The 26091-nt window shown below is 33.2% G+C and overlaps 1 protein-coding gene across 3 annotated transcripts in view; it reads left to right on the forward strand.

Moving 5' to 3' along the window:
* LOC105195853 (protein couch potato) overlaps positions 1-26091 on the forward strand; it is an 88914-nt gene that overhangs the window by 43448 nt on the left and 19375 nt on the right. For all 3 annotated transcript variants that reach the window (XM_026132565.2, XM_026132567.2, XM_026132569.2), the window contains exons 4-7: positions 5182-5244; positions 8019-8160; positions 17627-17760; positions 21384-21592. In XM_026132565.2, coding sequence (XP_025988350.1) covers positions 5182-5244; positions 8019-8160; positions 17627-17760; positions 21384-21592 — 548 coding nt within the window. The remainder of the gene's footprint in view (positions 1-5181; positions 5245-8018; positions 8161-17626; positions 17761-21383; positions 21593-26091) is intronic.

Below are 26091 nucleotides of genomic sequence, written 5' to 3' on the forward strand. Positions count from 1 at the left end.
GCCATCGCTTAATTGATGATATATTAGTCCGATGTTATACGATGTTTTTCCAACATCGAGTTTTTTAACATTCGTTCCGAAAAACCGCATCGAGCTTATAACACAAATAAATTCGTCCTAGATTCGTGCACGACGTAGTTCGATACTGTCGATATATGTCGTTTCTTCATGCACTTGAGAAGACGAAGAGATAAAATTGGATCCCAGCTTTTCTCGAGCACATTTCTAGAAAACGTACATTTCGAGAAAACTCCGAATCAATTACGCGGAGTAGTGAAAATAGCGAAAACTCTCTCGCTCTCTCTCTCTCTCTCTCTCTCTCTCTCTCTCTCTCACTCCCTCTCTCACTTTTTTTTCTCTAACATGACTATTCTCAAGGGAAAAAACGAATGGAAAAAGTTGGTCAGCCAAACCGCAAGTTTCGATCGAATTTTTGGGCCATGGGGAATTTACGTGATTTCATGCATTCTCCGTTATACATTCTTGTCGATTCTTTATCGACTCATTTTTATTAACAAGTATAACGTAATGTTACATATTGAATGTCACTTATTACATATTTCGCAAAAATTTTTTACAATTGAAATAATTTTGTATTACGAGCTATAAAAGATATAATTTCTTCTAATTTAAATATCTCTTTTTGAAAGTAAAAATTTACAGAATTTTAGAAATAAAATGTAAGTTTATTTTCTGTGTATTTTATAAATTAACTGTATATAAAATAATGAAATTTTTTATTTGACATCTTATTACCTCATATTACATGAGTTTTGAACTCGCGTGGATTAAAATTGCAGTTTCAAAATTAAAAACAGCAGTTGCTTATGCTAAAAGCCTTTTTTTTATTTATTCAAAGCGCACTCGTTGATTACGTGAGTCACGAAGCCTTAAAAATATCTAATCAGCCGACAGAGAGAAATACATCAAATTTCATCATGCGGCAATGCCATCGCGCGCTACTCAGCCCAGTATAATCCCCCGAGATAACATTAATTTATGCGGCGACGCTGGAACAGCACACGCGAGAGCATACTGACGCTGTAAAGTACGTAATCCATAAAGCATTTTAACATTTTTTTTACTCTGGTATCTATTTTTTTTTAATTCCGCTGCTTTTACCTACATCTCGCGCGCGCTAGATGTCACAGCTTTCTAAAATAAAACTGCAACGATTGTATTGACCACTAAAGAATCTCATTTCACCCGAGGAATGCCGAGTAGTGAGTGTTTAAAAAAATTATGGCAGATCTGGGTATAGCATATCTTTTCGCTCTGAACCCGGTATTCTTTGCAGTTAGAAATAATGAGAGTTATAGAGTCTTGGGATGCGACGACAAGCTTAAATTTATTTTTGATTGAATTTACTCATACTTAGAATTTGTGGATTGCTAGATAAGATGGATTTTGAAATTTGTGAGTTTTCTTGAGATTCAGCTCTTGAAGCTATCAATCTTGAAGATTATAGATCTTTCGATCAGTATAAAACTTCGAATTTACTTATCTGTGAATTTATGAAATCTATCAATTTGATTTTATCTTTGAATGCATCTCAATTCTTTGGGTTCTATATATTTTCAAATATATCAATCAATTTTCTGTTGTGTGAATTTTCGAACTTGTCAAATCTAAGCTTCAAGTCTTAATATGAGTTCTTAAATTTATAGAAACTTCAAAATATTAAAATCTCATTATTTCTTTACCATTAATGAATTTTAGCTTTGTCTCGCGACATTTGCAATATGTCTAAACAGCAAATCCTTTGTCCGTCTTGATAAATTTTGTATAGATTTGATATTGATTATCAGGATAATTCGTAAATATATATAACATGCAGAATAGAGTTAATAACATGTTTTCGTTTCTGTATGGGGCTTGACCTCGTTGTAACCAGCGCGGAACTCAAGCGGCGCGACGCGGCGGCTCGCAATGGCCGCGGTGATGTAATTGGATATAATACGAGCAGAATGCGAATAAAACGGGCGAGAGAGGCACAACCGAAGAGGCACGGTTTCCGTGTGAACGGTGCTTAAACCTCCTTGGCCACTGGCACGGTTGGGTACGACTGACTGTGCGAATCGATAGCGGGTCGGGCCAACCTTTCTGCCATTTGTTTCCTTCGGTCATCGTTGCACCGGGAACGAAAAGCAGCGGCCGTAGAGCGGTTTTTCAAAAAATGGCGACGCACTGAAAAGATTTTCAAATGTTGTTAGAAGCTTTTGTTGTCTCGCATTCTTCCGTTATCTAGTACGATGTGCCATCGCGGAGTCCGTACAAAGACCCTTTGTAGCCCGGTGATGATGATTTATCTCCGTGTTGGAGATGCCGTTGGAAATCTCCTACAAGCGAGAATTTATCTCCTCTTGATCCAATTGAGATTGCAGTTCTTTCGGTTTCTTTCACGGATTAAACTCGATTCGATTTCAGGTTAGCAAGATTAAATCGATCGTATAATAATAGCGAGTTACATTTCCTCGATAAAAACTTTCCTTGCACCTGCTATTGATTAACTTGAAAAAATTTCAGTTATAAAACATAGTTAATTACTCTCAGAGATTGGACTTCATTTGATTTCTAATAACCAAGTAAATAATATTGCAACGTTAATTCGTTTTCGAATAAACGTTTTATCTCTCTCGTTATTGCATATTACCTCGTTATCTATTAATCAGATAAATGCGATAGTACAATAACTTTCGAGAGATAAAATTATTAAATATTATTTCTTAACGACTTTCTGCAATGATTTTATAATGTAACTTTTATTTGTATCATTGAAAATCATTGAAAATTTTCTCATACGAGTTAAACAAGAGTATTTCAATTATTCCGCCATATTTCGTTTTAACTTCGTTACATTTGAACCTATATATATATTTATTTCTTTTTCTTTGTACAAGAAAAAATATTTTTTCGATATGAAGATGAGCATAAGCGCCTTTATTAAATTTCGGGGCATTCAAACTCGGCAATCTTCTGAATAACGAGAGTCGTTTAAAAAAAATCCTCGACGTAAGCATTATCATAATTTCCAGGCCCTTCGATTATACATGACCGCGTTGCACCCTGTGCGAAGTGGCGCCTTTACTTGCCTGTATCTGGGGGGTTACATGCATAATTGCATGCGCATTTACATGGCCATGGTGCATATGGGCGCGGGTTGTCGCCGCGCGCGGCGGCATGGCACAAAGAACACCGATGCCCGGAAGAAAAGCCGATACGTGAACGTCGCGTCGCCCGCCGCCGTGCCGGTTCGCGTTTACATCAAGAGCGCGGTGTGCGACAACAGCAACAAAAAAATAAAAAGGATGGAGAAAAACACAAGAGAAAGAAGGAAATCGATCGTCTCTGTGGCCGCTGCACGCATGACCATTAACCTACATCGCATCACGATGCACGTATCGATAAAAAACCGCTCGAAGGCAAAACGACGATATTACGTTTGGGTGTTCCGTGTCTCGATAAGAATTATTCCGCGAATTCGCGCGATGCACGCTAGGAAATACGCGGGCCCAGCGTGACTGTACCTGATATTCGAATCGAGATCGAAATGGATTGGTGCCCCACGGAATAAAAATGGGCGCAAGTCGGTAGTGCACGTGCCGCGTTCAGTTGTGAGAATTGAATGCCTGGTTACATGGGCGAAAGTGCGGCACGTCCGCTTTTTTCAGTTTTTATTTTTAATCGCGATTAACTGAAGATCCATGGCTGCGAATTTATGGCTGGACCTGAATTTTTTATGAAACTATTTTATGGAACTTTTACAAATATTTAATTAATAATTAATGAACCATGTTGTTTGACAAATTCTTTACAATATTGCAGAAATATCGAAATGTTGATAAAAAATGTCGGTAAAAACTTAGTGTTTAGCATAAATATTATAATATTAAAAACATTATTAAGAATTATTGATTGTTTGTAGGATATTGAGCTTAGAGATAAGATTGTTGAGGAATTTTTTTTACAAATTCACGGACTGCTACATATTATTTGCATTCTAACTTTTTCTCTCTCAAAGCGTCTCTGTGCTTCGAGATTGCACGCACTCGATTGAGTGGGATCCAATTTTATTCTTTCGGATGTATGAATATTCGAGGGGGTCTGGTGCACAAGTAAACGGCAGCGCGAGTAACGAATTCTCGCGTTTAACGATTGGGTATTTCTATCTTTCGCATCAATAGCATCAACACCTTCGATTGCAGCTGGTGCAATCACGCGATGCATTATGAAGCGCAGTAGGTTCGCCTTGACGGGCGATCGTTAGCGCGGATTGATCGGCGCGTTTTCGCATCGCGACGCCGCATCGTCCTCGTTGCTCCGTTAATTTCGTATAAACCGATGGAATCGATGGCGTCTACCGAATAAATTAGCGGGTGCGCGCGCGCAGATAAAATGACGAGTGTATATTGAGAAATGCAACGCGCGATGCAAGCACGAGAGGGAGAGGGAGCGCGACAATGATTCCGACAAATAATTTTGGCCAGCAAAATATTTCCTGTAATAAGTGTTATATCAATAATAGAATACTTTTTTTGTATTTATGAAATATTGTTATGATGTAAGATTACAAATAAAATTGCCGTAAACGAGTAAAATAATTATTTTTCAACAATATAAATGATTTGTGTACTGTCACCGATAGTTTATATTTTGCAAGAAAGGGGCAGATTATCGAACAATATTATAATTTTTACATTCCTATTTTTAAAATAAATATGATAACAGCAATACAGAAAGACTGCAAAATTTTATTTAAATAAGAATTACATATTTGATTCTAATTTTTTTAAATAATAGATCAAATGATTTCTAATATAGCTATTGTTTTTGGAAAAGTTTCATATTATTAATTACATAAAATATTATTATAATACAGAGAAGTAATACAAGAGAAGACGAAATCTGTCTTTAATATTTTATGTGATGATCACGAATTACTTCGCATAGCTGTTTATCTCACTCTGGCACTTATTATGAACGATGCGACAAGCGTTCCCAAATGAGAACGATGATACGAATAGCAGAAGCGCGTTGGCGATTCTAAGCTCATTCGTCGGCAAACTAATGACGGTGATGAGGCGCTCGCGTAATGAACGCCCGCCAGGGGAAAGAGAAAGATGCTAATCGTGGATGCGACGAAAGAAATGCTTCTTGTTGTATTTTTTTTTCTCATTTCAGCCGGTGGGATTCGTGACTTTTCACACGAGGGCAGGCGCAGAGGCGGCGAAGCAGGATCTGCAGGTAATAGCCCTTTTCTCGCAGGCGTCGCGAGGCAAGGAAAAGTCGGGGCGAAGGTGGTAGACTCTCGCAAGGGTTTCAGGGTTGACGCGCGGTTGATATAGTATACATACACAGTGACACTCACTCGTACAAATATGCCCGGCAGTACTTTTTTTTTTTTTCTTTACGACTCTCCACCCTGCCTTAGATTCTCCAGCTGGCACGGGTTAATGCTACCTCTAGCTCTTACCTCCATTAGTTATTACATCCACGAGACCTCTCTATCTGACTACTCATTTCTTTCTACCGTAGCTTTTTCTCTCTATCTTTCTTTCTCTCATTGGGACCAAACGTAGTACTACCTTTTGTCTACCTGTATACGTACCAAGGCGTATTGTAATAACGCTGCACCGTGTGGCATTATTGATATATCTATATATGGTGTTGTTTGCCTTCCGACAAGTATCATCTCGTTGCATATACATATATTTAAATACATTTCAAAAATTCGCCGACTCTGAGAAAGTAATTATCTGCAAATTGTAGTAGAGTATGATAAAAAAGAAGTAGATATTCAATCTTTTTATTGAAAAATTATTTTCTCGAAGAAAAGGGGATAATTTAAATTTAAACACTAAGATGAATGTTTTGTTTAACAACAAATAATTTTATTAAAGTGTACCGAACAAAACTAGATAATGTGATCAATATGTTTTTATTTACATGTATTTTGCAGAAGTAATTAAATTTATTGTTATAAAAAAATCAAGTATTTGGTTAAAAAATGCTCAGTTAAACGACTTTTGCTAAAGAAAATAAATTTTTTTTTCTTAGTGTAGTATACTATAATATATTTGTTATATCTTAAATTTTGAATTGGAATTTCAATTTTCAAATCTTTACGGATCTTGTATTTTCCTAGAATTAAACAAATTAAAAATTTTTGAAACTTTTACAGACGACATTGAATTTAACTGTATGAAACTGAGAAACAATCTTAATATTTTTGCACACGACATCTGTGAATACATGTATTGATCATTTAAAGTTTATATGAATGTATTTATATGTAACGCGTATATATGTATCTGTAAATACATATATCTGCGGGGTGATCAACGTTGATTTAAAAAAAATGTTCGTATCTCGTCACGCGATATACTTTGGCATATATCTATATACAATTCAGGCACGGAATAGCTTTACAGCTTTCGTTGCACGACGGCAATCAGATCAAGTTTTCTGGCTAAGTTGGTCACCCCGTATAGCTCTACCATACCGTTGCAACTGACCTCACGCAATCTGCAATGTTATATAACCCAAGTACAGCAACGGTATACTACTACGTACGTATGTACGTACCGCGTAGAGAAACATCCTTTTGTCGGATGGACACGTTCGCTGGAAACACCCTAGAACGGACTAACGAGCCCACCTTCTGAATACACGTACAAGGAGAGAAACAGACACATACATACATGAATACATGTCTACACGTCCTTGTGCTAATTTCCCTTCTACCTGGCGTAATCCTATGTTATTATTATACCTACATCACTTTCGTCGCTAGCCACCTGTGATTCGATCGGCCCTTTCGGTTTGATTTCGCACGCGCAAAATGTCCGCCGTGTACTGAGTTTGAACGCTGCATTCGGCTTTCGAATCCGTCCGATATTCTTTTACTCTTTATAAATCAGCAAAGTAATTTTATATAGAAAAATCCATCGCGCATTTCTTAGATTAAAAAAAAAAAATGTTTCTATCAAGGTTTCTTATAATTTATGATCGAAGATATAATTGACAGAATGAAGACATTTATAATAAAATCAATAATTTCTATAATTTGAGATACAGTCTGTGTAAATGAATTACGTTGAATACTCAGATAAATATACGTTATATTTTTAGAAGATACCAATACATTTTCATTTATATGCAAAGATTTTTAATAAATAATTGAAGTTTTATTCTGTTTTATTATAATCATATTGAGAACGTAGTAAGCTTTAAATGCTCTTGGTTGTATTGTTCTGTTCGTATAGTTTGACAATATAGTATTGTTAGTTTCATAAATAAACAGAAGCGAATTATTCTGACTGCATATCTAGATGACAACGATTTATGAAATATTTATGGATTAACGTTCGTATTTTCGTAAACATCAATCTGGCTCACTTTCATGTTAAATTTACGATGCAAAATGAGCGATGCCAGTGAAATATATTAAAGGAAAATAAATTACTGCAGAAAATGTGATCGACGTTGGATAGCATTATCTGTCAATATTTCTGCGGATATTATTATAGTATTTAATAAGAATAGAACCGCGTAGAAATTTGCATAAAAAATATTACATTTGTATAAAATTTTTTTTGCATATAAATTTTATATAAATTGTTATATAAATTTTTAATGGCGAATAAAAAATGGCAAATATTTTTACCATGCGTCGTAAATATGTTAATTTTTGTTTAAAGTTAGATATACATGTGAAACTCCTTTGTATCGTTAAAAGTTAATTTACAACTCTTTGCCTTTCAACGAAAAGATCACTTTTAAGAAATTGTTATGAAAAGAAACACAGTACAGCTAGAAAAACACGTAGAATCTACTAAAAACGCAATTTTATTTTTGAGGAAGATTAATCCGACATGAGCTAGTGACGAAAGAAGGGCTCTCCTCCACTATCGCTCTCTTCTCTCATTTTTTTCTTTCTCTCATTTTTGCCTTACTACACTTACCACCACCCATCCACGTGTGCTCCCGATTTACTAATTTAGGGAATCTATTTGCAGCAGGGGGTTAGATTCGATCCTGATATGCCACAAACCATACGTTTGGAATTTGCAAAAAGTAACACAAAGGTTAGCAAACCCAAGCAACCAGCCGCTGCAGCAGCCACCTCGCACCCCGCTCTGATGCACCCTTTAACGGGACGTAAGTATGCACCGCCACTCGTTCACTTGCTGGATACGTCTCACTTACTATTTCTCACCCACTGCACCGACTACAAAGTGTCCCACTTCCTGTTGTCACTCGGCTATTTTTTTTCAAAAGGATTTTTTTACATACGTACCCTCCCCCGCCCCTCCACCAGCCCCCGCGACGGGATCTGAAATCTCGTCATCGAGAATCGTACGACAATCGATCGAAGTACGAAGGGGTTTTTCGCGGTAAACCTTCGCGATTAATATCGCTTTGCAACGCAAGGTGTGTACATCGAGTATATATACAGGTAACATACACACGGTATGTGGTTACAATGGCGCTTACGTTGCGCAAATTATCGTGCTTATTACGGCGCAAGATCGACGATAATAATAACATCTGTGTCGAGTATAGATAATCTCCGATTTCCGCGGCGACTATAGTACTGCGAATCCGTTTAAAGTCAACGCGCTGTTATTTTCTCAATCAACATTAGACTGTTCTTTGTTCTCGTGATGTGTTGGTCTAACTCAAATTTGTTTATTTATCCACCTATCTATTTTTATTTGTACTTTATTTAAGTTTTTAAATTATTAAACGACTATTAAAAATTCGATATTTTAGAAAAGTTTAATACATATACAGTTTCTGTAGAAAAGTTCTGTAGTTCAAAAAGTTTCATACATATACATTCTAAAAATTATTTTATGTTTTATTGTTTTTTTTATTTACTATATATTTAATACATTTTATAAAATATATTTTTTTTGTTAAAAATTTTATTCTTGGTTAAAATAAAATTGATTTATTTTTATAAATTATTTAATTTAGTTAAAATGGAATGAACAATTTTTCTAGATATTACATGCCTTTGTTAATTCATATAAAATTAATGTTCTGATAATAATGAGGTTTTAATATTTAAAAAATATATTTGTACCTACGTACTTTTATCGTTGTTGGATGGTTATGTTTAATATGGGCATGCATTCTTTTGAGGTATTCCTTGGGTATAAATTTTAATCATACATTCTCGTGTTTCCGTTATCAATACATTAAGAGCTATAACAGTAAGAATATTTGTAAGAATTGTTAGTCATCCGTCTACGTTGCGCGGTGTAGATGTGAGTGGAGAATGATAAGAAAACTTATAATATATTATCCGATAAATATGAATTAGAATTATATAAATCTCTTATACTCTTTGTATTTTTGAGATATTTTGTATGTAAAAAAAATATCGCAAATAATATTATATCAGATAAAACTTATTCGGTAAACATAATAATTGTTCACATTTAAATTATTATATTATAAGCTCAAAATCAATGGTCGAAGGATTGAAAATTGTGAGACAAGTTATAAACATATCACAACATGATTATTTCGCATTGTCAATTGTATATTTACTCGGGATATACAAAAAAATGAACAGAGAAAGCGTGGCCATGAATGGTCAAGCAAGAGAGTATACATATGTATGGACATATATATTTCGCGGATCGATCACGGGTAATGGAACGAGAGGAGCAGAATAAAGTTGAATAAATCTCGAAGGTCTGCACGTTTACGGGCTACGTGCGCGTTTTGCGCACGCAATAAATATGTATTTGTGTCACATTGCGGAAACAGACTTGCCGGACGGACGTAAAACGCATCAGTTTCCGAAGAAACAGCGACTATGATAAATTTTGCTGTCTCGGGCGCTGTCTGATTTTTGTATAGAATATAAGATCGTCTTTATTTCCATAATATCCGAACGCATCATCCGCCAAGCGGTGATTTATTACCTGTGCCAGTGACGAATGAACTCGAGCTACAGTTATAATGGTCTTCGTGATATAATAAGGTTGAGGGATTTCAGCATATTAGTAGATTGTTTTAAGTATAAAATGACAGATATACTTAAAAAAGTATTTCAAGTTTTAATTGTGTCACTAATTTATCAATCATGTTGCATTGGCGAAAAAATTTCTAGTTTTGCTTAATTTTTTTTAAAGATGTTATTTTCACATTAATTGTGAAATCTTTGGAGAGTTAATAAAAGACTACAGAAAAAAATTATATATTGTAAGATAATTTGGATAATAATGCCATATAATCCGAGTAATTTTCTAATGGAGATTTTGGCAAACGTTTTGTGGTATACTCGAAATGGCGAATTGATTATTTAATTATCTAAACATTAGTAGTACCATCCTCCTCGACTGGAACCAATCGTTAATGGCATTCGCGACTTAATATCGCGCAAATAGACCGTATCCAACGCGGGGAAATTTTGCGGAATAATTTCGTTTTAGGTGGTAGCAATTTCGTACGATGACCCAATTTCTCCGCACCACACGCCAAGTCACGTCAATAAGACATAATCGACTGCCAAACGTAGCTTCGACGGGATTACCTTCATAGACACTGAATAAAAATTGAAAAAATGAAATTATAGAAATAATTAATGAAAGCTTGTCACATTTAATCAATTTTAGTCGAGCACATATTCAATTTGTTTTCTCATAAAATCACTTATGAATGAATAATCTTTAATAGATAATTTTAATTTAATGACAGATTAGAAAATGTCAATTTTTGAAGTAATTAGTTTAAATTACTTTAATTATCCGATACGTTACGTTTAGAATTATATAGATTTTATCATTATAGAGTGATGAATAAGTAATAAAAGTTTCTTCGACGAATACAGATTGGATTTTTCTTTAATAAAGATTTAATGAGAAATATAATTGCGAAGACATTTAATGTACATTAAAAATGAGAAAGTATTGATCTTTACTGTGTAAAGACATTGCATGCACATTTCTAAGAAAGATAAAAGTTATGTACAGATGCTTTCTGGGCTGATAGATTTTAGAATTCGTCGTTGCCAACACTTTCTAAACTCTCGAAATTATATTCGTCGAACTTCCCTCTTCTATGTTTCGAGAAGCACAAGACCTCGGCTTTGAGTTTATCCGAAGTAATTCGTTGCCTCCAAATCGAATTTAAATGTAAACGATATCTTGAGGTAAATTTACATAGTGACATACCGGTGAAGTAATCTTCAACGTGAAGAAAGGCTCTCGCTTTTGAAAACAAGTAACAAGTAATTATAAATATAAAAAAATTCTTGGATTTTTCTTTTTGTGAAAGAGAGAAAATATTGTAACGAAAGCGTTTTAAATTGCTATTTTCATAGCTGTTTTATTTCTGAGATTATAGAAACATATAGAAATATGTTTAGTTCAACGGTACAACAGTAACTTGGCACAGATTTCGTAACGGCTTCAGCTACCATTCACTTTGCGCTGTATGTTCGTATCGATGATAAAATGTGATTCATACGGGAAGTTTCTGCACTTTGATCATGCAAAAGCGGCAAGAAAGAAAATTCCGTCGGTATGCTAGCTTTTTACGGTGATTCTCAACTCTATTTGCATGAGCATCATTTAATTAATCAAAGATGGTTTTGTAGCGATTGACATTGTAAATATTTCACTTATAGGAATTTTGCGTATACATTTATTATATATATACGCATTGTATAGTCTTTTTTAATTTTAAAGAGAAAAATTATTTATATAAATTAAAAAATGTAATAAATGACAAGTATATCATTTTTCATTAATTATAAATAAGTTTTATAATAAAATTGTAATTTAAATCTTTCAAACAAGGATATGCAATGTTGAAGTTTATGGTAATAAACGTTAAATCACTCTGATATTTTTATTGAGGAAAAGTCCATTTTAAAGAGATTGAAGAACCTATTATTCAAATTTAATGCGAAATGAGTATAAGAAACTTCATATTTTAGGAAATATTTATGAGGAATACATCGCTGATGTTAAGACAAATTTTTGATTGAGAGACACTGGCTTCTTGTATATCAAAAGTTGCGCGCGCGAGCTCAATAAAATTTATGATCGCCACCTAAACTGTTTGCTGTGAATTATAGAGGAGAATAGTCGTAAGAAATAATCAGGTTAAATTGAATCTACACGACTAGCGGTGGTTGTTTTGTTGAATATACTAGCCGCACGAACGTACCTTTTCTATGTAGGCTGTAATTTAATGGACGAATTACAAAGTATCCCAAATATACAGATACATCTTTTAATGACGATTATTAGATGCAGGTCGATCGTGTTTCTTTTTCTTATCTTATCTACTTTTTATCTCTCTCAGATAAATTATTATTATTTTTCGCAATTGTAAGATTTTAATATCATTTGTAAATTTACTATTCTTTCCAGAGATTAAAATCATACAGAGGTGAAATACAACAGCAACGAAATTAACGCAATAAATTGTCGTTAAGACTCAAAGAATCGCGCGGCGAGAAGATGCGCACGTTGATTGTACGCTCCGAAATTCATGGTCCATTTAACCGAGTTTTCCACGTTTGACCGTGCGTGCTCAGACGTATTATGCATTATCTACGCGCGGAGGAATGCAGCCTGTATTTTCCCGCTAGAAAATGGTATGCTCGGTTGGCTTTTCGCACGCTGCCGGAGCCCCCGCGCGATGTCGGTGTAGAGCCGCACCGCAATAACGTTAGCCCTAACATAGATCCGCATATGTGCGTTACGTGGAGTTCGAGACGCGACGCCAAGGTGTTGTAGGTATAGGTTCGTGCGAAAGGCCACGTGCGTTCGCGTAGTTGCGAGGGTTGCGTGTGTCACAAATGACGGTCTAGAATCGATATAAAAACTGCACGTTCCTTTCAGAAAGGTCTGCTTTCTCGTAAGAAATTTTTTTTTTTTTTATTGCATATATATATATCTCATTTTTTATTCGCGTATGAATGTGGCACGTGCTCGAAAATAATTGCTGACTTCTGTAAGTTTTACGTTTCGCGTGGTCGACGACAATAAACAATTTAACAATTACATTTACTCGTGCCGGAAGAATTCTCATAATTATATATTTATTATATACGTTCTTTTTTAATGGATATACATTTCTAAGAATCTCTTTCTCTCGTGCTACCTAGCAAAATGAGTCCAGTTGATTCATATCGAATAATTCACTGAAGTTATTTATTTTTCGAAATATACTGGTTTGTACTTATGTTGTTGTTAGCGTATGAAGTTAATAACAAATATTGAAATAACTTATTTGTAAACCGACGTAAAATCTTATTTGCGCTTTCATTTTATCATACGTTGGGCTTGTTAATTTCTTATTGTATAAACATATTAATCTTGATATATTAATTTAAATAATGCAATGAAATATAGAGAAAAACAGAGATCACACGAAAATAGCGTACCAACAGCAGATGTCACTGAGCAATAAATTGAGGGAGATGTACGTAATACGTATTTTCAATATAAAACACATAATTGTAAACGTGCTAATGGAGTGTGAGCAACATATTGATAAATTATAGTAGATATTTAATATTTTACGTCTCTAATTTTTCTTTTATTGCTGATATGGAAATTTTAATTTATATCAGTAAATGACTATTAACGCTGTCAATTATTAACGACAAAGTTTACGAACATGACGAATAAGGCAAAAAAATCTCCAATTCATTATTGCAATTATTAATTGAATAGAAATATACACGGTAATATACTTCACATGAATTTTGAACACTGGAAAATACACGCTAAAAGTAAATATTTAACAAATACAATGCGCAGTTTGAAAACAATAGTGAGTCTTGTAAAGTATATTTCTAAGATTCGGATTAATCTCGGTTATAAGCGTCGCGAAGAAAAAGCGTATTGTGCAAATGAATATTTACTGAGCAATGATCCGAGGACACTTTATGAACGCGTGAGAGGTGTTAAATGAAATGTTTCACCGTAACTTTCATTAACGAGTGCACGAGAATTATTTCGCAGAGAGAAGGAAGGCAGTAGGAGAACATATGTCATCTATAAATCTATCATGATACTGTATCACGATGCTATATACGCTACGCTTGTTGTACTCTTGTTCAAATTGCATTATTACTCAAAAAAATGAAAGAGCGCATGACTGAAACTAAAAACAGTTGATTATGAATTAATTAAAAATATGTTAAATATGCGGTTTAATATGTGTGCAAAAGTCTAACCAAGTCTTTTGATCAATCATTTTATTTTTTTGTTATCTTGTAATTATTTTATTTTCAACTTTATGAAGCTCAATTTAGGGATCAATGCAGAGAATGGAATATCATTGTTCATAAATATGTTTAATTGCGTAATAAATTCATATTTTTATAGTTGAATAAATTGGAAGGCAACGTGTTGTTTTCCAATTTATTGGATTCACTCGTCGTTTGCAAAATAAATCGAAAGAAAATAAAAAAAGTTTGATCGTCGGTAACAGTGAAAGCTTTCTCTCTACCTAGACGGTACGCGTTTACTCGAGCCTGTATGTGCTTCGCCATGCGAATCGGAGGTCAGCCTAGAATCAATAAAGTGCACAGTCCTGGCAGGGACTAAAACATACCGAGTGGCAGACGTATACACGTAAGGGCTTATGCAGTGGCTTCTGTTGGCGAACGTTCACATTTTAATGGAAACAAAGTTCTTTGCTCGAGGGAAGGGGGGATATGAATCTCAGGAGATTTCGTGGGATTTACAATAGCTCAACTTTCGAAGAATTAAATTGCTGTAATTTTCTTGTTAAACGCATAAAAATTTTGGTTTGCAAATGGAAACAATGCGATTTCCGTTGTGGATATAATTAGCTTCCATGCATATAGAATAGTAACATCTTTTAACATAATTTGGAAATTAATTTATAACAAAGATAACAGAAGAAAAGGAGGAAAGGATTTTAGTTAATTGGGAGGGGTAATCAGAAATATTTTATGACCCAATTATGCCATTTTCTACAATTAAAGTGCCAATTATTTATTTTTTATTTTTGTACTTCAACATTTTTAAGAATAAACCATCGTTGATTAATCGATGACTAATTTAATCAGAATTCACTGTATCATATAATACTGATAATATCAAAAATTATAATTTATAATTTAACTTTTATTTGGTAATTACAATTGAAATAAACGTAATTACAATTGATAATAAGGAAATATTAAAAAATGTTGAAAGTAATTTCGATTGAAATCAATAATGGAATTAAATTGTAATTATATGAATAGAGAGCATTCGAATTGTGTATCGACTTTTATTTATTACAGAGAACATTGAGATACATTATTGCAACTTTCAGTATGCAAATGTATTTATGTCAAAGATATTTTTATCTTGCGTTAAGATCTATGCATGATTGCAGCTTACTTGTCATCGAAAGAAATAGATCGAATACACATGCAATGCCGCCGCCTAATTGATCGTGCTGACATACGCGAGCAAGTGACGCGAGTTTTGCGATGTTCAATCGCGGCACATGGCTGTATGAAAGAGCTTTTTGTTATACATTTACCACTGTGGCTCTAGCAATTCATACAGTAAAAAAAGGATAAAAAAAAATAGTAGAGCGAAGTAATTGCGCATTCGTGACCGGAAAGGCGTGGTTTCACGCAGAAGCAAACTTTGCGTTGACTTGCGTTGATGAAGTTTCTTGCGATTTCATATTTGCAATAGCAATCGAGAACGCGAGTATTAACAAAAAAAAAGTACGGACAAAAAGTATTCTACAAAGATTGCTAGCATTTTCATCATGTGAACCTCTTCATATGATAGAAAAACCGTGCAGTTAGATTGTGCTGTTAAGTTGATAGTGAAAGGTGTTTGGAAATTAGATTTAAATAACTAGAAACTGGAACGTTTTGAGGAAAACAATGTAAATATTATGAATTACGTAACAAGATCAGTGTCGCAAACGAAGTCGCAAACGAAGGTTCGGTCGATGAATCGCTTGGGAAGATGCTCGGTTTACCATTGTCACTGGTTCGTAACGCCTAATCATAACTCCCTCTCCAGCGATTTACCGGCTTCCAAGAAGACCATTTTTTTCATGTCGTGCCGTCGGCGATTACGCTCGATGGCGCACTATACTCTGCCATTACACCGCGAATAATATGCGTCGTGGTGCTCCCTGGAGTGGCAATATTCGCGACACGAAGCTTTTAAATTTTACTTAACTGATAAATGAATTTTTACTAGTTATTTATAAAAATAAGTTTATTATTTGTTGATAAATGAAAAGTAAATATATAAATAAAATTGAAACATGAATAAATTTATTAAGTTACAAGAAAAAATATAGATTTTATATAGCAAAATAAAGATCTGAAATTTTTTTGCAATTTACATAAATCTGCTACTTAAATTTATTGATTTTAATAAAAATTGTATTAATATTAATTCATCATATAAAATTGTGATACTTAATAACTTAATATATAATATATATCGATGTACATCTAATTTATATATGACTTTTATATAATAATTATTATTTCATTGCAACTTATAGTCACACATAAATCAAGATAATCCTTAATACGTCTGAGCTTTCATTAATCTTTTTTAATCTCATCATCCAACTTACGAAAATCCTCAAGTACCATAATTATCGTTTCCATCTTCGTACATCTTCGTAACTTTTAGTAAAAACAAAAAGAATATATATCGTAAATTGGATCGATTGTAATCACTAGTCTCACAAAATGTCGATCAAATTGCCTCCACTTTCCTTCGACCATGAGCAAACATTTGTAACCTGAATTAATGTTTCATGTTTTTACGTCACATACATATCTCGATCGCGAATAGAATGACATAATTTTGCGTATTCTTCATTATAAAGAGTGCGTTGAAAATACCACGATGATTACAATGCTGAAATAATTTGCGCGGCAAATTGGTGCGACCTTTCTGGCCGCGTTGGAAAATGCGTTTCACCTCGAACCTGATACATTTTTATGCGATATTTAAATAACTTGTTTTGACTGCGAGTAACACGGTTCTGTGACCTGTTAATAATAAATATCATTAGTTTTGTTATAGCAAAGATCAATAGGCAGCTTTTATGTGAAAGGTAACGTGTGATGAAATGGTGAAATAGATAAACTTAAAAAAATTCTTTATAAAAAAAAATTTAATAATGTTTAGTTATAATTTTACATAGAAGCTGCCCAAAGTATTAAATGATTGATATAAATAGTTATAATAAACAAGATATCTACTGTGTGTTAATAAGCAAAATTTTTAACATGCCGATATATTTTTATCTCTAATAAATTTCTGAGCCCTATTTTTCACTTTTATACTTAAATTTTTTAATTTCAAGTAATTTTATCAATTTCATTAAAAGATATATATGTAATGTAATCATTTTTAATCAATCTCTTTTTTTGCTAATATTACTTTTATATTGGGAAATGCCAGTATGTTAAATTCAAATATTTTTATGATGCATTCGATATCAAGATAAAAATTTGTCTCTAGCATTTCTAGTATCAGTAGACATCCTGGCGAGCAAGAACGCGCGTAAAACGCGGTTCACAACCGCGCATTTAATTACTCAAGGGAGCGACTCTATCTAATCCTATGCTCTATTGCAGACCTAGGGAGTCCGTTCTTCCCCGGTGGTCCTGAATTGTGGCATCATCCATTGGCGTACTCTACAGCCGGCGAATTACCGGGCACGCTGCAACATGCGACGCTGGTGCATCCGGCGTTACATCCTCAGGTCCCCGTACGTTCCTATCTTTGACTATCTGCAGACAAAGCTCTGGAGCCGCCGACGAGCGCCCCGATGCACGTTAGTGATACATGATCGTTATACTCGATTACTCTTACATGGTAACAAGGAGATTCGTGAGGGCTCAAGGGCCGAACATGCTTTCGATCATGGCTGCCTTGGGTTCTCGACTCCTGGATTCTCTAGATTCTTGGGTGTTAAATTCTTTAGCGCTTTAGTTTTTCGGATACCTTTTTTTGGATGCTTTAAATCTTCGGATTTCTGCATTTTTAGATCTCGCGTGAAATCTTTAGAATTAGTTTATGAATCTTCAGATCTGTAGATTTTCGGAAAAAATATTTAATAAATATTGATATTATTGTTGCAAAGCTTTTTATGCGAATATAAAGAGTACTTTATCATTATCGCATCATGAATAATTAGTTGAATTTTCGATGAATTTAAAATCAATTTTTTCATTGTTAATACTTATAATCAATTTTTAAATTATAAATCTGTTGAAATAGACTGAAAGATTATAAGGTTTCCTTGAACATCTAAAATTTTATTTTCAAAATGTTATTTGCTATAAACAAATGTTATTATTAAAATATTAATGTTTTATATTAATAGTTTATATTTTAAGGTTGGTATTGGATGGAATTGGATCAAAAAATTCGTCGTTAAAATTTGATGCGGTGATGACAACTAACTTTGTATAAATATTACATAAAACTATTAACATAAAAACATAAAAACATTAACAGGATAACCATAATAAATAATATTATGCGGATTATTGTAAATTACATCTGTTTGGAGTACGTGTATAACATCAGCCAGCATATTCAAACATTACGTTTTATATCATCACAAAATCGATAGTGCAACTTGTCGTCGCACTGCGTGTCCTCACGTATTATACAGAAACGTGTATTCGTGTGGGTATATGTCACGCAAGCTTCGAATCGCGGAGTTTCGAAGCTATTGCGATGTCTCCGTAGTTTGTCGCGACATGGATTAATTATGGCCGCCGTAGACCGACGTTAATAAATCCATAGCTTACTTTTTTTCTAGTCGTGTCGTACTTTCCGTCGTTTTAATTTTACGAGCTGGGAAGAGTATTTAAAACTTGTGAACATTACGTTGATGATATCTACAATTCGGGGTTACTTCGTAATTATTAATGAAGATAGATGAAGGGTAAGGTGCATAAGTAACACCGATAAGCCACATGTTAGTTAATTAGCAACATCTAATCTAAAGGTATGTGGAGTTAAATGAAGTTAAATGAAGAGATATGAGAAAATATATAGAAATTTTGGTACATATATTTTCCATATCAGAGTCTTCGTTAGTCTTGGATTTCATCTTCCGTTTAAATTTTATAACATATGTATGGTTGAAAAAGGGATCTTTCTAGCTTAATATAGTTTTTGATACACTTTAAAATATCTTATCTGTATATATATATATATATATATATATATATATACACATATACATATATACACACACTAAAAGAAAAGATTAATATCCAATAGAAGTTTCAAGCTGAAAGAATCGGAAAAGTTATAGAGTTTGCGTATCTCTTCAATCACTTTTAAAATATTGGCGATGCCATTCAGTCATATCAATCCACCAAATCATACGACTTTATTGATTTTTGATATCGCGTGAGCTTTTGCCAGGTTCACATGGGTACCTGTCACGCATTAATGATTGTGAGCCGCAATTTGCTCCTAAAACAGATCTCTACCGATTTCTGCGAGAATAAAGCGACTGTATAATCACAAATGTGTACAAACGCGATACGATCTGAACTTTATCGATCGCATTGCGTACATATGTGACTTTTTATATTGTAAAAGCAAGTTAATATTATTTTGTTATATGTTGCAATGGATCACGGTTTATAATCAAAAATACGAAGGTAAAAGATCAGAATACAATATTTCTATAAATATACTTTAGTTCTGGATATTAAAAATTCTAAAATGTTGGCAGAGATAAGTATCTGAACTTTTTAAGGCTATTGATAAATTCAAAAATTTTGGGATTTTATAGGTAAATAACATTGCAAAAATTATATTGTTAGGTTTTTTTAATTTTTTTGGACTTTATTGAATTTTTTATATTTTTAGTTATTGTAATATAAACATTTTTATATTTAAGTATAATCGCGAATCATTCGAGAGACATTTTGTTACTGGAGGGTTATCATTTTATACAGAAAGTTCTAAAATCTATAAATCATTCCCTTGTATCGTTCAATCTTAAAGTTTCTGATACTTAAAATTCTCTAAGTTCATGTTTCTTTTTTCCTGTTTAATACTGATGCCTTTACAGATAAAGAACTTTATAAAATTATTTGTAAAAGTATTCTGGTTTGCAATACATGAATATTTCAAAATAATTTTTCACGAAAAAAGATATATGAAATTCTTATTTTATGACAGAATATCAGTTCAGCAAAAATTTTAAAAAGATTTGTGAGGAAATTTTTAGAAATGATTGAAATTTTGTAAGTCAACTTTTTATACAGCTTATACAAAATCTCAAACACAAAATATTCTTATTACTAAAATTGAGAGAATTGCCAATATTTTTCTCTCGAATTTATCCGCGTGAGAGAGAGAAAATCCGTAGCATTGAACGTTTGATAAATCGAAAGCTCTCGAGCCCGGACTGCTGAGCTATTATTTCCTTTTTCCCGTACGCATCTTGCTTTTCCTTTAACGGAAGTAAAAAGGAAGCGAATCTCGAGATATCCACTCGAGGAATAACGAACCGAGAACTTGGTTGCAATAACGTCGGAACTTATTAAGTTGAATATCTTTTACGAACAAACTCGATTAAATGCGTTTTCAAATGACTTGATGAAACCGAGAATGTCGTTGGTGAGATTTCTCATAGCTTTGATAAGCTAATAACGATATTCGATGTAAATGATTCAGAATCATTCCTTTTATGTTGATGATATCTCTTTTACAAATAAATTGTTATATACTATTAGATGAGAAATCTGCTGCGTTTCTTTATATTACATAATTTATTTCTATGTAATTGGCTAGCTAGGTCAGTCATTATTTGTCTCGATAAAAAAAGTACTAGAGTGATTTCGCAACTAAGCACAAGGAGATTTAAAAACGGAAGAAAAAATTATCAATAAGTATGCTTTAATCTGCAATTAAAAGTAATATGAATTAATTATTTTTTAAACTGATTTGTAATGTACAATTTAAGGCCATTATTATAAAAAAGATTTGTTGCGTAATGTTGGCCCATTAATGCAAATATATTCAAGCAAAAAAAAAAAAACTAGATACATATTTAAATTTAAACTACACAGGATACACACAATTTAAATTTCTCTTAGATTCTAGTTCTTTGGAACACCTGTACTTTTACAAAGGATACGTGCACCAATGTTCTCCTCGGTTAAGGAAAAATGTTTCCCACATTGCGACGACCTTTAGACTTTATATTTTGTTTAAAAAGATTTTTTGTCGATGGGACAAATGTAGAGCTAGGAAAGATAGGGCGGATTGACGCAAATGCGTCGATCTGTGCGAGCAGACTGACTACTCATGGTTGAACGGAGCGAGCTGAGTAACGGAAGTATTTATATTTTCCAGGCGCCTATGTCCCTGCCGCATCCTACGACGTTGACGTCGATACACGCGTCGCTGCCTCATTTTCTACCGTCGCCAGCACTGGCGTCACCAGTCGGATCACCCTCGTCACAACCGAACATAGCCGTCAGCAATGCGCAGTGCTCCACCCTCTTCGTGGCGAACCTGGGCCAGTTCGTGTCCGAGCATGAGCTAAAGGACATCTTCAGCAGGTCAGACATTTTATCCATCCGCACGATATTTCCTTCGTCTATAGCCGTGCGCGAGCGAATTGAATATGCTCGCTTATTGATTTACTATATTTATATATTCTGTGACTCACACGTGTGTGTGATTATCGAGATCCTATCGAGAATAATTTTTAAAGTGCATCAAGGTGCATTGTTGCCGTGTGACAAAGGTGTAGGCGTTGCAAAATAAATTGGTAAAAATAGTATATCAGTCAAGTTAATGTGTTTCTAACTTTGGAATAATTTTTCGCTTTTCTGAATTTTAGTGAAAAATCTGAAAAAGACACTCTCTCAGAGAGCGATAAAATTAGATGTGTCTTATTATAATGTATATTATATTGAAATTTTTAGTGGAATCTCAATTTACATGCAGGGTGCAATATCTATAAGTAAAATATTATTTAAAAGCCGTTTTTATTGTAACATGTGATGACTATATAGATAATTTTATTTTAACTTAATGTCATAAGACAATAGTAATGGCAATACACTGCTCCAAAGAACCAAATCATGTTTACATGATATGCATATGCTGGCGGTAAATGCGCGCTAATTGCGATACGGGTACCGATACACGTGGGTCTTATCTGTGCACCACGTGGTGGCGATATCACGATGTCGTGGTGTATTCAAAGTTCTCGACGAACAATCAGCAAGAATACGGCAGTTCCAAAAGCATTTTTAATATTCGGAAATTATTCTTAGAATTATTTCAATTATTCTAATTCTCAATTTCTGAATAAAAAGTTTACGCGAATGTTTTATTTCTTCAATCTTTAAATTATTTTGTTTGATAAGAATATTTTATTGGGAGGATTAAAAGATTTCTCGGATTTCCTGGATCTTTAACTTATATAAATTTTAGACTCATTGAATTTGTAATAAATCTAACGATTGAATTTCTTAATATGTGCTTAATTAAAAAATTCTATAATTATATTAATTTTTAAATTTATATAATTAAATTGACATGAATAAGTTAAAAATAAATCAAAGATCGGAAATTTTACATGTAAGGAAATAGCTTATTACGTTGTTGATTATACCGTCACATAGTTATATAACTGTAAGGATATACTCGTTCAAGGATTTCTTAGGTTGGACAAAAAACGCCGTTAAAAAGAAATAGAAATCGCGAGCATACGTCAATAGCGCGTAATATATGCAATCTTTGTCGTTCCTGACGCTTGCAAAATGCGGAATGTTCGCGCATATTTACAATTAATTATCACGTTATTGTACTTGACGTCGTCTCAAAATTGGCATGCATGAAGGGAATTTTCGGATCACGAAGAACACAAAATGCAAAGTCATAATTAAACATGACCCGCTAATTGCGGACGGAGATACTTGTAATTAGACTACTCGCTTAAGTGTCAGCTATCCAACAAGCGGCGAAGTTAAAATATGTTATCTGGCCGAGCATTACAGTTGTGATGGTGTAATAAATTATTTTCACGTGCCCCGCCATGCGGAACCTTCCCACGATCCACACGCCTCTGGTACGTCGTGAATCATTGAATCGAGAATTACGGACTCTTTCGATGTGTCTACGTTAAATCGGTTAGACCGCGGTTAATATCCGCTGTTTCGTACGTACATACGCTTCTACGTAGGAATAGGAAAGACTGAAGATCCGGTAAAGAGTCGTTCATTTACTTTTGATTAATGCTGCGAACCTCGATCACGTATTTGCTGTTACGAAATTATAATAATTGCCAGTACGAAGAGAAAGTTACATGAATTAATTCTTGTACGTTGCATTGCAAAATTATATAAAATTGTTAGAATACTTAGTATAATTCTTCGTTTAATAAAATATTGGAAGTAGTTGCTTTGGTATTTTTGATATCGATTACCATGGTTATTAAAAAAAATAATAGAAGGAAAGAGAGTGAGTTTAGTAGTTGGAATGGAGGAAATAATGAATTTAATGAAAAGACTTGATATATCTCGTATTATTATACAGTTCACGACTCGCAAAGTAAAAACTCAGAAATTCAAGGATCTAAGTATTAACAATGTAAAAAATATTTAATTGATTTAAAACATATAATTGTAGACAGAGAAGAGAGTCTAATATCTAATGTCATTAATATAATTTACCTTGGAAATTTAAGAATAAATAATCATTGAATCAAGACAAAAATGACAATTTAAAAATAAAATTATCTCTTTGGTAATTAAAAAGAATTTAAATAAATAAAAACTAAAATGCATTTTATTCAGTTGTTTAATAGCAAGAGAATTTAATAAAAAGAATTTAGAAGAGTAGGTTTTGACTTTTTTCCCGTTACTGTCAAATGGTATACATGTTTATTAATATATAATTGCTATTACGCTTATTAAATATGTTAATTATGTTTTGTTTCTTCTAAAAAGAAAAGCAAATCATATAAAATAAATTTATTAAATTTCTATATGTAGCACTACCATGGTTTGCAATATTAAAAATTTTTTTTATCTTTCCTGTATGTTTGAATTTATGCTTTTTATTTAAGCACTATTTTTATTACATTTATTTGTCAAAAATTAATTGAAAAATCTGCTTAGTTAGTTAATCGAGATAAAAAAATTTTCACAAGATATTAGAATCATTAACAAGTTCCTGAACACACAAATACGATTAGCGATCCAGAAGACGCGTCTACTTTTTCGAATTCCATCGCTGACGGAAGTCTGCACGCGACTGTCTCGCAAGTTCCGCCGCCAATAGAGAAGCTCTTCCTCCCCTCGTATAATTAGCCCGCGAAATCTCATTATCCCGCAAACCCCAGAGTTCTGCAGTATGAATTCGTAAGTGAGTGCCTGAGTTAATTACACGCGTTTGCACGTGCGAGAGGCACACTGCGCATTCTGCAATTTTCGGTAGCTCACGGGAGTATTCGACAGAATTTCGTCGTCGACGACGTGAATACGTTGTCCTCGTCGCATGTAATTCAACCGTTGTTCTACGGATAATTATTTTGCGTTGATGTTTGAGAAAAAGAACATTTGTCAAGACAAAAAAAGAATTTTACAATCTTGCAAAAATATTTTTTGTTATAGAATGTGTAGCATAGAGTTACCTTAAAAAAAAAAAAATAGAAATTAACACCTTGCAAGTAATGTTCTAAAAATTATGTATTAAATATTAATTAATTTTAATTTTAATTATATTAGAGAAACATTTATATAAGATGATTTGAAAATATAGTTTGTAACAATTTTATATCTGGATTTTCTAAAGTCATTTTTTAGATTGATAAAAAGATATTTATTAGATTATTTAGAATCAAATAATTTTGAAAAATAATTTATAATAGAAAATAACTAGAAAGAGAAATTAATTTCTAAGATTTTTTTTTCTCCTATCTATGATTTCTCTCTTTTTTTTTAAATAAAATATTAAATCTTTAGTAGGTCTCAGAAACTTCAGTTTTAATTAATTGATATATAATTATTTAAATTTTAAAACTTGAAAAATTTTAGAAAGTAACCGTCTTTTTCTAACTTTCTTAAAAATATTTCAAATTAATTGAAGGAGCTATAAGAGAGGTATCAATTAGGAAATATTCAATACAAATTTCTAGAATTACATAAATCCTTGGATCCATGAATTTGTGAGCTTATACGAACATTATCAGATTTGTGTACATTAGTCTGCTTGTGAATCTATAAATTTGTTAGTTGTGATTTATGTCTATTTTCGTTGTGCATTTTTGAATAACTAAACAAGCGAATATTAAATCAATGACCATAGTAATCGAAAGGTGACAAGCAAACAACGAAGCATCAAGTACCTGCACTTACATTTAATTGTCGTGCCGAGGATGTTATGGTTGAAATTGTGCAAGTCCGTCGTAAACGCCGAAAGCTTTGTATTAACAGCACTGCCTCTAAACATCACTGACATCCGCTAATCATTTGCCACCGTCGTAGATTGTAGGCATATAGGACGCACCTGTACTAGTACCCGTACCAATACCATGCGACCAGTGCCGTTTACTAATTGTCGGTGTGCTGAACGGGTTTGCACGGAGGGTAATGTCCCTACATTGCGAACTATCAACTAATTGCGGATTTGTGAATACACAGTGAATCTAATATGAAAAGATTAAGATGGAAGGAATAACATGATATAAAATAGAAAGAGACACGTACGAAAATCTATTAAAATTTTATTGTTTATCATAAAATGAATAGTATAACAATAAGAAATAATAACGGAGAATTTATCACATATAGAAGTACTTCTTTTCATAATTTTTCAAATATATTTGATTACATTAAAAAAAAAAATAATTTAATTGTTTATGCACCGTTTCTAAGAAAGATTTTGCAAAATAAGAAGTGTACGGATAATTTTATTATTTTGATCATTTTCTTTCTACATGTACAATCATATGTATGTATTGTACGTATGTACGTAATTATCTCTGTACACGTTAAATAAATTACCCTAAAATAATTTGCATACATGTGTGCCGAAGGAAATAGTT

The sequence above is a fragment of the Solenopsis invicta genome, chromosome 11 (assembly GCF_016802725.1).
Source record: "Solenopsis invicta isolate M01_SB chromosome 11, UNIL_Sinv_3.0, whole genome shotgun sequence".
NCBI lineage: Eukaryota > Metazoa > Arthropoda > Insecta > Hymenoptera > Formicidae > Solenopsis > Solenopsis invicta.